Source organism: Numenius arquata, chromosome 1, assembly GCF_964106895.1.
Source record: "Numenius arquata chromosome 1, bNumArq3.hap1.1, whole genome shotgun sequence".
In the NCBI taxonomy this organism is placed as follows: domain Eukaryota; kingdom Metazoa; phylum Chordata; class Aves; order Charadriiformes; family Scolopacidae; genus Numenius; species Numenius arquata.
The window spans coordinates 103,651,943-103,664,543 of NC_133576.1; the positions used below are offsets into that span (position 1 = coordinate 103,651,943).

Below are 12,601 nucleotides of genomic sequence, written 5' to 3' on the forward strand. Positions count from 1 at the left end.
CTGTTGAAAAAATTAAGGGTCATTAAAGTAAGGTCTGTAGATAAATATTCTCATAAGACTTGTCATTTATGTTGTGGTAGTAAAATTTCTAAATAAATGTGAAGAGAATGCTGTAAACTTAAAATGGCATTACCATGAAAAATAATCCCAAAGATGGTTCCAGAGATTAAATTAAGAGCTCTAACATTGATGCAGATAGTAGGTTTTGATTTGAGTAAGCATTTCCTACTCCAAATACTACCTCACATCTCCTCCCTAAGGAGTAGACATCAGAGTCCTCTTTAAACTCTCACTCCTGCTATGTGTAAATGCTTTTATTCTTTCTTTTTTTTTTTTTTCTGAATCATCAGAAGTTTCTTTTCTCAAGTTGCAGAGGAGGGCAGGAATAAATATCTTTACCAAAGCATTGGAGGGTATGCTTTATTTTTACTTCCCTTAGTCCAGGGTTGTAAAAGAGCCAAGAACCTCCTCTGTCATTGTTGGAAAGCTCACAGAAGTGAAGGTCATGTCTCTGACTCTTCCTTCAAACTGAGTCTGCTGCTGCTTCTATTTCTATGCTGTTCACTGTGACGCTTATCTTCACACGACAATACCTCAGTGGTTGTACAGAAGTACAGCCTTGTTACTGCATACCAAAATATTCTTGCTCTGAAGCTTGCTGACAGAAGTTACTTGATTTCTCTGGCAGCTTCTATCCATTGAAAGCTATTAAATGCAAATACAAAGTCTTTGAATCATGAACTGCTGGAGACCAAGAGACCATTTTAGAAATGTCGCTACATATTTATCCTGTCCTTTGTATAAATGTTTGCTATTGGGTACTAGTGCACGGAGGATGCAGGGGTAGGTGGACGATTGATTTGATCTTCTTGGATACCCTTGTGCATTTATAACCACCCGAACAAAAAGGGTCTTGCCCACCCAAAGTGGTCTGGCTTTCCTTTGACTAAAGCTCAGTCATGTAATCTGCTCAGAACTTTCTCACTCCACGAGTGAGAAATTACATAAATTTTAAATTTCCTTCAGCCACTCATGTCTGTAGCACAGCTGTCAATGTGAGTGATCAGTGTGTATATTTGCTGATTTATCGATTGTTTATAAATTTGAATGGAAATAGTAATGTCTTTCCCTGTGCTCAATGAACTCCTTCAGAGGTACGTGGTAACCAAGAGACAACGTGTTCATACACACCCACACTTGTATTTTATATTCAGCTGCATATATTCTTATAAGAAGCTACGTTCAGTTAAGAATACTAGTAGAGTGATTCTAACTGCTTTCTAAATACGTCTCAGTAACAAATGATCTTTTTTCCCCTCTGTGAAACAACGCTAACGGAAATACTATTTTTTTTGTTAGTCTGAAAAATAGATTGGTTGCATTCTCGTCAGTGTCATTGGAGTTGGAGCTGTGCTGTGTAAAGAAAACAGAAAAATCATTCATTAACAGTAAAACTTGTTGACTGACTTCTTCATATGTAGCTAACGGTTCTATTAGATGTCCTATCAAATCTTAATCTTGTGTGTAAGCTTGGTCTGTTGTAGTTACGAATGATTAAATATAAATTACTAAAACTTAGTATTCTGCTTAATTTAGAAGTTTTGTTTTCCCACTAAAAAGGCAGAGTATTCCTAATGAATAGAAAAAGGGTTATAAAAAGATTGTGTCTTTAAACTGGCTTTTAGAAAATATTAGCAGGTAATGCAATATGTAATACATTACTAGAATATCCTGTATTGTTGAGCTGGTGAGAGTTTGTGTACACAGATAAATTGTTTCATTTTCAGACTGTTATTTACTGTTTCTGTGGACTTAGTGGATAGGTAACCTCTTTTTTATTGTAACCCTGTTTAGAGTTTCCACTGGAGATGGACAACCTGTTCTAGAGTTTGACCATTCTCAAAAGGAAAACAAAAAGCAATCTTACTTTTGAATGCAATTTCCTGTAATTCAGTTTGTGCTCATTGCCTCCTATCCTGTCTCTGGGCACCTCTGAGATGAGTCTGGCTCAGTCACCTTTACACCCCACCCAGTCGCCCATCAGGTATTTATATACATTGGTAAATTACCCCTGAGCCCCCTCTTCACTAGGCTGAACAATCCCAGCTCTCAGCATGTCCTCATGAGAGAGATGCTCCAGTCTCTTCATCGTCTTCGTGGCCCTTGACTGGGTTTGTTTGGGTATGTTTGTGTCTCCCTTGTACCGGGGAGCCCAGACCTGGACCCAGCACTGCAGGTGTGTCTCACCAGTGCTGAGCAGAGGGGAAGGATGACCTCTCTTGACCTGCTGGCAGTGCTTTTCTTTGGTCGTCTTTGCCATAAACGTACAATACTGACTCACGGTCAAATATGATGTCCACCAGAATCCCCAATTACTTTTTCTAAGGCTGCGTTCCAGCCAGTCGGCCCCCACCCTGTGCTGATATATAGGGCTTTCTACGCCTCAGCACATGCAAGTCTCCTGTTAAATGTCATTAAGATCCCTGTCTGCCCATTTCTACAACTTGTCAAGGTCCCTCTGAATGGTAGCCCAGCCCTCTGGTGCGTCAACGATTACCCTGAATTTTGCACCATATGCAAACTTGCTCAGAGTGTACTCTGTCCCATCATTCAGGTCATGAAGGAAGATGTTACAAGTGTTGGCCCCAGTATCAAGTTCTGGGGTACACCATTTCAAAGGCTTGGCATTCTGTTTATTCTTCTGTAAGTCCAATTTACCTCAGGAAAACTTTTTAGGGATCTCTCACAAAAAAGCTTGCTCTGGTAAACTCTTTATGGGATTTGGAATCAATATAAATGATCCTGGATAATCTCTGTGGAAAGTGAGTTTATAGTGGCTTTCTTCTGTTGTCACAGAAAGAATGGGATTTATAGACTCACAATGAACATCAGAAATTTTTACATTTTTATTAAAAAGTTCAATATTAAGACGATTCACTATCAGTCCCATTACTTGAATGGTAAATTGGGATCCAATTGAGATGCAGAAATAGGTATCTGAAGCATTTTTCTGTCTCTGTGGTACAGAACAACCTCTAAAATCACAGTTTACCTTTGGGGTTTTATGGTATGAGTTACCTTATGGAAGTTAAATTGGTGTAGTTGCCAACCTTAATTTCAACAACTGATTTGAAAGGGACAGCTGTCTTTCAGAGTTTGTGAAGGATGGGTGCTTGGTTTGCATTTCACTTGTTTTGAGCACTTTGGAACTTGGGGCACAGTTTCATATGCTCAGAGTCAAAATCTATCTATTTCTGTACCATAAAAACACTTTATGACAAGTCAATGATGGAACAATTTCAGCAAGAGCAAACAAGATGGCATGAAACCCACTCTCCTCAGCTAGAAGATTTATGGAATAGGTGCATCAGTCATTAAGGGAAGTAATACCTTCTTTTAGTACGCTTGCCTAGGGCTCTGAAGCACTAGCAAAGGTTTACTACTTTGTGTTGGGCATCGGTAAGAAATGTAACTCCTCTGATTCTGAATGAGACTGTTTATGTGATTCCTGTGAGGTATATACACGTGTTTCACTTTTGGGAAGGGTTGGTATGTGTCTTTTGTTTGAAGTCACCACTGAGGAAAGATAAATGAATAGTGATATTTCTGGCCAGAGTTTGATTTAACACTTTTTAAATCTAGAGGGAACTGTCCTTTCAGCCAGTCCATCCAAGGCACACTTGGCAACTATTTCTGCTTCGCATCTGTACATTAGAAATTTTCTTTTCATCACAAGGTCACATGGTTACATGGGAGGTGTCCCTGCCCAGGGCAGGGGGGTTGGAACAAGATGATCTTTAGGGTCCCTTCCAACCCAAACCATTCTATGATTCTATAAGGTTCTTCCAAGACTTGATGAGGGTCAAAGGAACCCCTGTGTTTTATTAGGAGTCACAGCTCCAGTCCATGCACCGTTATTGAAACTCAAAGTGATAGCCATGTATTCCTTCACTCACCTGTCAGTGAAGATTATCTGGTTGGTGCTATGGCTTTTACCAGGAAAAGTTCAAAGCCTTACTGCAACTTCAAGTTAAAGGCTGTTATATGCTGTGCATTTTCTGGATAAAGATACCCTTAACTGCCACTCACAATTTCTTTGTAAGATTGTATCTGAATTTCATTGGAGTGAAGAGTCTGAGTTTAGGCAGACATATTGTTAAACATTTTGAGACCTTCCCTTCTCTGGACATTAAGATTGATTTGTGGTTTTATGTTGGCAATATAAGAGCCTTCAGAAAGTCTCCTGACCTATTCGCGTATCAGGCTCAGAGGTCTAGAAGTTGTTATGTGTCAGCACTATGAATACTTCACATAATCTCACTGCCTGAGATTTTGAGACTGAAAAGATGGAAGCACTTCCAAAACATTGGAGCTTACTTTTGCTTAAATTATCTCCCTCTCTGTGATCTGCTGTTCTGCTCCCTGGACTACATCAGCACTATACCATTGCTAGAACTTTCCTTTTTTGACGTTGTTCAGAGAGTGGTCCTTCAATTTTTACTCAGATGGAGACCTTTAGTCAGCCAAACATTGCTTTGTAGGCTGTACTGGTCAAAATCAATCATTATATAAACAGACATACAGGACTTTTTATGATGTCTTGAAAGGAAACATACAACATTAACAAAATTAAAAGACACATATGTTTTTTCTTCTTCTTTGCCTTGTGTGAATAGTCTGGAAAAATCTCTGCTGTCATTGTCCCACGCCTGGTATTCACTTCCTTCAGAAATTTTTATACATTAAGGCACAAGACATGATGTAGCTAAACCTGGAAGCAGGCTGCAAAAGGATTAAATTTCACTGGATCAAAAACTGGGTACAGTATATCTGACCTGAATTATATGCTGAGCTGAAGAGAAAAAATAACAATTTCTGTCCTAGTCAAACAATAAAAGAAGATTCATTCTGGTAATTACTGAATTGTGACATCAGGACTTAATTATTCAGACAAGAAAAACAAATCCAGTAGCTTCAGCACTCCAAGTTTGTTTTTAAATTATATAAAAGCTTGAGTGTTGCCATGGAGTTACTTCAAAGATGATATAAAGGTAATTAAAGTCTTTGCTAATTCAGATAATGTGATGAGTAGCCCTTGAGTTTTTGCACCCTTTTCCTCCTGTTGCAGCTGTGAAACACTAAGGTCCTTTTTTAATGTATACATTTGTCCAAATTGTGCAGTTTTAATTTCAGATGAGGCTTAGTATTCCAAGGTTGGCTTTTGGAGCTGGTCCTTTCCGTTACTTGTAGTGTAACAAAAAGCTGTATGCAATTGCAATGCCATAAATAGATCCCAGTGGAAAATGACAGTTGAAGTCTGTGTAAATAAATCTCTTTTAAGTGTACAGACTTGAGAAACCATGCTAAAGAATTCTTGGTTTGGATTTTCTGAAGCTCCTTAGTCTTTCATTAAAAACAAAACAAACAAACAAAAAAAACCCCAAAAAACCTAAAACCAAACAAAACCAGATTTTTTTGAAAGGAGTAGCTGAATAACACTGATTCCTTGAAAGACAGGACAAGAGGAAATGGGCACAAACTTGAACATAAGAAGTTCCATCTAAACATGAGGAGGAACTTCTTTGCTTTGAAGGTGGCAGAGCACTGGAACAGCCTGCCCGGAGAGGTGGTGGAGTCTCCATCTCTAGAGACGTTCAAAACCCGTCTGGACATGTTCCTGTGCAACTTGCTCTAGGTGGACCTGCTCTGGCAGGGGGGTTGGACTAGATGATCTCCAGAGGTACCTTCCAACCCCATATCTTTCTGTGATTCTGTGAAAGACGAAATAGAAATATTATTATATGGGTTTTTTTCCTCGTAAAGTAAACTTCTGGAGTCCTAGTGTTGAGTGTGATGTTTTAGTTTGTATTGGACAGATGCAAGGGAACTTTAAAAATGAAACATTTTTTCCTCCAAAGTAATCTTGTTGCACCACTCTTATTTTAATACCATATTGCTAATGATATTTGTGATTCTATCATGTCAGTGGACTACTGCTCTTGGAATTATGGTGGATATCATGTGTCCTTTAATAAGTACATAAAATGCAGGAGTCATTACTTACTGCAGTATCTGTTTCTGTCATCATAAGACATATTAAAGTTGTACTGTAAAGCTTATGGTACTCAGCACACTAAAGGAGAAGGGTCTCTAATATTCTTAAGATTTTTAAAGATGTAATTAATGAAATTAGGTAGTTTATATCTGACTTGGCACTGAAATGTCAAGGGCGAAACTTACCAGCTATTTTGGCAAGTTTACTTCTGCTTTAGATGGTATTTAAAAGACAGTTGTATGAGTTTTAATTAGGTATGATATTAAAAAGTATTTAAATCTCCTTTCTGCAATTGAAGGAAAAGAGATCATTTAGATCATAAAAGGGTATATTTCTCAAAGGAATTATTGTGGGCTGTGTAGCTATCTGCAAACCAACTGGAATTACTACGTCTAGGATTTCAAAAGATTGATACACTTGACTAATTAGGAAGCCAGTTGGGACTGGTGACAGCACTCTGCAGCAGCTTGTGAAAGCCGATTTAAAGGTCCCATAGGAAGTATTAATATTGAACAATATTTGCAACTCTTATACTATCACTGTAGCAATGTTGTATGCAGTTCTCCCAGGGCAATTTAAAAGATTTCTAAACTACTCCATGGTACACTTTCATTTCTTAAACTTTCTGTCATAGAACCTTGGACAATATTATAGATGACATGGATAGTAGTGATGACATGGTAGTTAGTTGTGTAGCTTCACAGCTGGTGTCGCAGTCAACTGTTGGCGTAGGCATCAAAAAACAGAATTTGGAGCCTAACCATGTAGAAGTTTGAAAAACAGGCTTTCTGCACGTTTGGCGCACATAGATTGTAACTATGAATGCTTTTATTTGCAGTGGTTAACTTTTTTCAATACATCCAAGCATACAGGAAAACTACTAGAGGAGTTTATTAATTCAAGTTCCTATATTCTCTATTTATTCTTCTGTTAACTGTTTTGCATACCAATGGAAGCACTAATCTATAATCCAGTTTGTGACTACAGTATATTTCAGACAAGTATGAAAAACAGATAGTACCCATAAATGTGTTACAGCTATGCTACAAAAAGCTGTGGTTTTGCAGTATTTCTATTCCATTATTTAAAAGCTCTTTTTTATTTATTTGATGGTCTTTTTATAGTATAGCAGATTATGCACCAGGATTTTTTTCTACTGAAAACTATTAAGTTTTTGAAATAACTATGAAAGCTGTAATAGTCTTGGATAGGCTTAAAAGGAAAGAAATGACATGCTGAAATAGGATTGAAATTTTCCTTCTGTTATTTCTACTTCCTAAAACAAAGCTTATGAACTCTTTTCCGTAAACACTTATGGTATCATTTTGGGTACTGTGATATTCAGTCTTTTTTGCATTACTGTTACTCAAAATGCTTACAACATTTTCATGTTATAATGCTTATAACAACATTGATGTACCCTAATGTGACTAATGGCTTGGCCTCAAAATTTCTTCAAGCATCACTTTGGTTTGAAACTATTCACTGAGTGTTTTCATTCCAGACATGAGTGTTTTAGAGAATTGCATGACATTAGATGGAGAAAGGAAAGTTAAAAAAAACAACAAAAAACAATTAAACAGACAAAAAAACCCAACAAAACCCACCACCACAAAATTAAAAAAAAAAAAACAGGAAGCTGAGTATATAATCTGAGTAATTTTTTGTCAGGTATGTTCCAATTCATATTAATACCTTTGATAGTCCATCAGTCATAAGAAAGGAAAATTTAGCATAATAAACCATATTATACCCAATGCAAAGCAAGAGAAAAATCTGTATTTCAGTCTTCATATTTATTCTATATCTGCCATGTATTGTACAGAAAAAAAATGTACTTAAATATTACAAAAAATTATAAAATATTTGCTAATTATCCATTATTTCTTTCTGTGTATACCTCTTTTGTGTAAAGTTGTTAAGTTAACTAGTTTGGTAACACGGAGTATAGACAACTAAGTGTTACACTTCGCTGGGTAAAAACCTGACTGGAGGGCCAGGCCCAAAGAGTGGCGGTGGATGGAGTTAAATCCAGGTGGTGGCCGGTCACAAGTGGTGTCCCCCAGGCTCAGTATTCGGGCCAGTTCTGTTTAATATCTATCAATGATCTCAACAAGGGGATCGAGTGCACCCTCAATAAATTTGCAGACAACACCAAGTTGGGTGGGAGTGTTGATCTGCTTGAGGGTAGGAAGGCTCTGCAGAGGGATCTGGACAGGCTGGATCAATGGGCTGAGGCCAACGGGATGAGGTTCAACAAGGCCAAGTGAGGGGTCCTGCACTTGGGTCACAACAACCCCATGCAGCGCTACAGGCTTGGGGCAGAGTGGCCGGCAAGCTGCCTGGCAGAAAAGGACCTGGGGGTGTTGGTCGACTGTCGGCTGAACATGAGCCAGCAGTGTGCCCAGGTGGCCAAGAACGCCAACAGCATCCTGGCCTGTATCAGGAATAGTGTGGCCAGCAGGACTAAGAAAGTGATCATCCCCCTGTACTCAGCACTGGTGAGGCCTCACCTCGAGTACTGTGTCCAGTTTTGGGACCCTCAGTAGAAGAAAGACACTGAGGTGCTGGAGCGGGTCCAGAGGAGGGCAAAGAAGCTGGTGAAGGGTCTAGAGCACAAGTCTTATGAGGAGAGGCTGAGGGAGCTGGGATTGTTTAGCCTGGAGAAAAGGAGGCTGAGGGGAGACCTTATCACTCTCTACAGCTACCTGAAAGGAGGTTGTAGCAAGGTGGGTGTCGGTCTCTTCTCCCCAGTTACAATTGATAGCATGAGAGGCAACAGCCTGAAGTTGTGCCAGGGGAGGTTTAGATTGCATATTAGGAAAAATTTTTTTACACTGAAAGTGTTGTCGAGCGTTGGAATGGGCTGCCCGGGGAAGTGGTTGAGGCACCATCCCTGGAGGTATTTAAAAGACGTGTAGATGTGCTGCTTAGGGACATGTTTTAGTGGTGGACATAGCAGTGTTAGGTTTATGGTTGAACTGGATGATCCTAAGAGTCTTTTCTGGCCTAAACAATTCTATGATTCTAAGGGTTTCCTTAGATTACAGTTTTGTTGTTTGAAGGACTAGCATCTTGGGAGAGCAGTAAATCAAGCACTACAGGGAAGGAAGAGGGTTATCCTTAGAGGATATTTTTAAGAAATTGAAAAAATTAAGACAAATTCACTTTCTAAACACAAATATACATGCAGAATTAGCAGAAACTAAGGAGGGGGTAAAAATGCAAGCAAAAGGAACAGAAGTGCTAACTATGTGCAATTTGTAATAAAATTGCACAAAGCCAGTTTTTAAAGTGAAAGTTTTTGGTCCTTCTGTAAATAATAAAGAATAGAGAAAATTATAAAAATGTTTATTAAAATCTAATTTGAATTTGAGTTAATGTTAGGGAACATCTGATGTGAGCTTTGCATATGTTTATATGTGTATTTCTATAGAATTTTTTAATATATATATATATAGAGAGAGAGACTTATTATTTTATGAGGAGATTACCACTGTCATAGAATCATAGAATGTGTTGGGTTGGAAGGGACCTTTAAAGGTCATCTAGTCCAACCCCCCTACAGTAAGTCATATTTGAAGGACATTTTTCTTTAACTTGTGGACAGGGAAGCTCTAATTTTGAGACAATAGATGATTTTATGTTTTTTTTTAAAGAATGATTTGCATATCTCGGTTCCTAAAGTCTTGTACCTCTTTTTGGTGTGCTTTCCTTTTCTGCTTTTAAATGATATTCAAGATAGGGTTCTCAGAAGCTAAATTAGATTCAACTCTTGACTTAGCAGTAGAATAATGAAAGTAAAAATGATGGTTCTAGAACGTCATATTCATGGTTTGGCCCATGCTGATTTGACGGTACTTTGGCAGACCTCCCTCTCTGCAGCTTTGGGCTTTTTTTGTCTGAATTCTTATTGTTGCCCTTGAAACCACTTGCCTTAGAAAGATGCTAGAATTCTCTAAAGCTTAATGAAAGACAGAATTTCTTTAAAAGCAGTAAATAAATAGAAATAGTGTTGGAAAACAACATTTTCCCTAATAATTTCCCCCCATATTCATGTCTAGAAGGTTGCCTTTCTTTCTTACTTGTACTCCAGCACTTTCAGAATTCCTTAAATTAGGGGCATGGCATCTCATTCTCCCCAACAGCTGGATTAGATCCTGATGTATATATTCACTTTTTGCAATAACTGCAAAATTGTGTGATGTGTCTGACTGTATCCAAGGTGTGTGTTGATGTAGGGAGTTTTGCCCAGTGAAGCATAATGAGATTTCTATTGTGTAACTCTTTATTCCTCTGTGGTGATTTTTCATCATATAGTAAATCCCTGGAGTTGTGTTCTTTGTCCTCCCAAGCAAAGACACAGGGGTTAAGAAGGTTCAAAAATCTAGCATTTTCTGATGTGTTTATTTGAGGAAATAAAAATAGGGCATTTAATGCTTGCATTTAATTATAATCTCATAGTAACATTCATAATTTTTTCAGGGGATATTATACATACATGTGTAATACGATGAGTAGAATTTTCCTGACCTACATTAATTATTTAATATTGGCCAGAGGTTATTAAATATGAAGAGAAAATGGCTTTTGATTAAAGCTACCTATGGATATCATTCTGTATCCTATCCAGTCCAGTATCGTTCACTCAGCTTCCTGCTGAGAAACAATTTTAACTTTTTATAACAATAACTGAAATGATCTCTTGTCTAATATAGCAAATCATTTAAGGGAAAGTTCTTGAAAGATGACATGAATCTGATTATTTGCAGTTGCAAAAGGGTACTGAAATGAAAATATGAGTGAAATGACATTTCACTTAAAACTGTGCTTGATTCTTAGTATAGAGAAAGAGAAATGTGATATAAATGGAAGAAAAGTTCAAGGTATAGAAGACCAATGAATGTTAAAACCCCAATCTAAATCTGAAATAAATAGTTTTAATAATACCACTAATAACTTTTATTGTTGTTGTTTATTGTTATTATTATTTATGTTTTGATATTGCTATGGTAACCTAGAAGGTTCCTTCTCTCTCCTTTACAGAAGGTGAGGAGACTGGAGTGATGGATAGCCTATTGGAAGCCTTGCAATCAGGTGCAGCTTTTCGAGACCGAAGGAAAAGGACACCAAGACCTAAAGGTGAATATTCTATTTTACATTTTATTTTCCAGAGAAAGTTAAAAGCCTTATAGGTCCAGTGCTCTAGAACTTAAATGCTATCGGGTTTAATTCTTTCTTACAATGACAGCTTTCAGGGATGTTCATGCTGCTTTGCTGATGACAGTAGCACTTGGGAGATTAATTTACTGAATTTAGCATAGCCTGATTATGATTATGACAAGACTTTTTGATACAGCCACAGGTACTTTAACTTTTTAGGGTTTATAGTTGAATGGGGGAAGTAAAAGTCATCTTGCCCCATAAGTGAATCAAATTATTTCACTGGTATATAACTGTCAGTTTACGCCTAGAAATATCTAACTTCTAAATGATTCTGCTTAGTAATGTTGTTACAATACTACAGTAACTTTCAAAGGTGTGTTTTATTTCCATTGTTTCCTTGCTTTTGCAGACGTACCACAAAATCTCAGTCCAACCACACAGCGGCCTGTGCTGAAAGCTTGTAACCATGGTAATGAACCATATTCATGAATTGCATGCTCTTCTTAGCTTATGTACTTGATCTGTCCTTTCAAAAGACTGCTGTGATTTTTTTCAGTTTTCTACGTTAGTGGAATACTGAAGCTGTATTAGAACCTGCTTTTTAAGAATCATCTGAAAATTACATCCTGAAACTATACTTACTGATTACTTTGCAAAGCAGTTCTGTCTTTTATGGGTTTTTTATTTATTTACAATTTGGTTATGGTTTTAAATGTAGTACTTTTATAATCCTTAAGAACAATTATACAAGGATATTTTAATGGATTATGAAACTATACTAGAAAGCAGAGATTGCAGAACATTTTAAATGTTACAATGTGTTTGCAATACCAAATCTGAGAACTTATTGGATTCATTCTGTTTATCTTGGTTTTCTTGATACTATAGCTAAGAATGGTTTAAGCGATCTTTTACAAGTATAAATCAAAAGTGATGTTGTATCAGCAAAGTAATATTAAATGAATCAGTTACTGAGTGGCAAAATATTTCTCCAAATTTTAAGCATGAGTCTTATGCATATGTTATTCATAAACTCCCGAACTATCTCACCATAATCAGTAGGACTTTCTCGCATGTGAAAAGTTACAAAGAGGGCGTGGGTGCTTTTTAGCTTTGTTTGTTAGACAATCTACAGAATATTATGATATTAGCTGTGTCTTAATTCAGCTTGAGAAGTCCAGAGTGGCTGTTTCAGTGGCTTGTAAACAGCTGTCTCATGAAAATTTTATATATGTAGTACAGCCAGTAAAGAAAAATTTTCATTGAAATTTAAGGAAAAAAACCATCTTCTTTCTTAGTTTTGTAATCAGAATGCATTACCCGTTGGTATTTAAATGCACCACAGAGTTTAAAAAGGAGATGCCATCAAAGTGATTATAT

The 12,601-nt window shown here is 37.2% G+C and overlaps 1 protein-coding gene across 1 annotated transcript in view; it reads left to right on the forward strand.

Moving 5' to 3' along the window:
- DIAPH3 (diaphanous related formin 3) overlaps nt 1-12,601 on the forward strand; it is a 235,406-nt gene that overhangs the window by 166,897 nt on the left and 55,908 nt on the right. The window contains exons 26-27 of the mRNA XM_074160602.1: nt 11,102-11,197; nt 11,631-11,690. Of these exons, the coding sequence (XP_074016703.1) occupies nt 11,102-11,197; nt 11,631-11,690 (156 nt within the window). The remainder of the gene's footprint in view (nt 1-11,101; nt 11,198-11,630; nt 11,691-12,601) is intronic.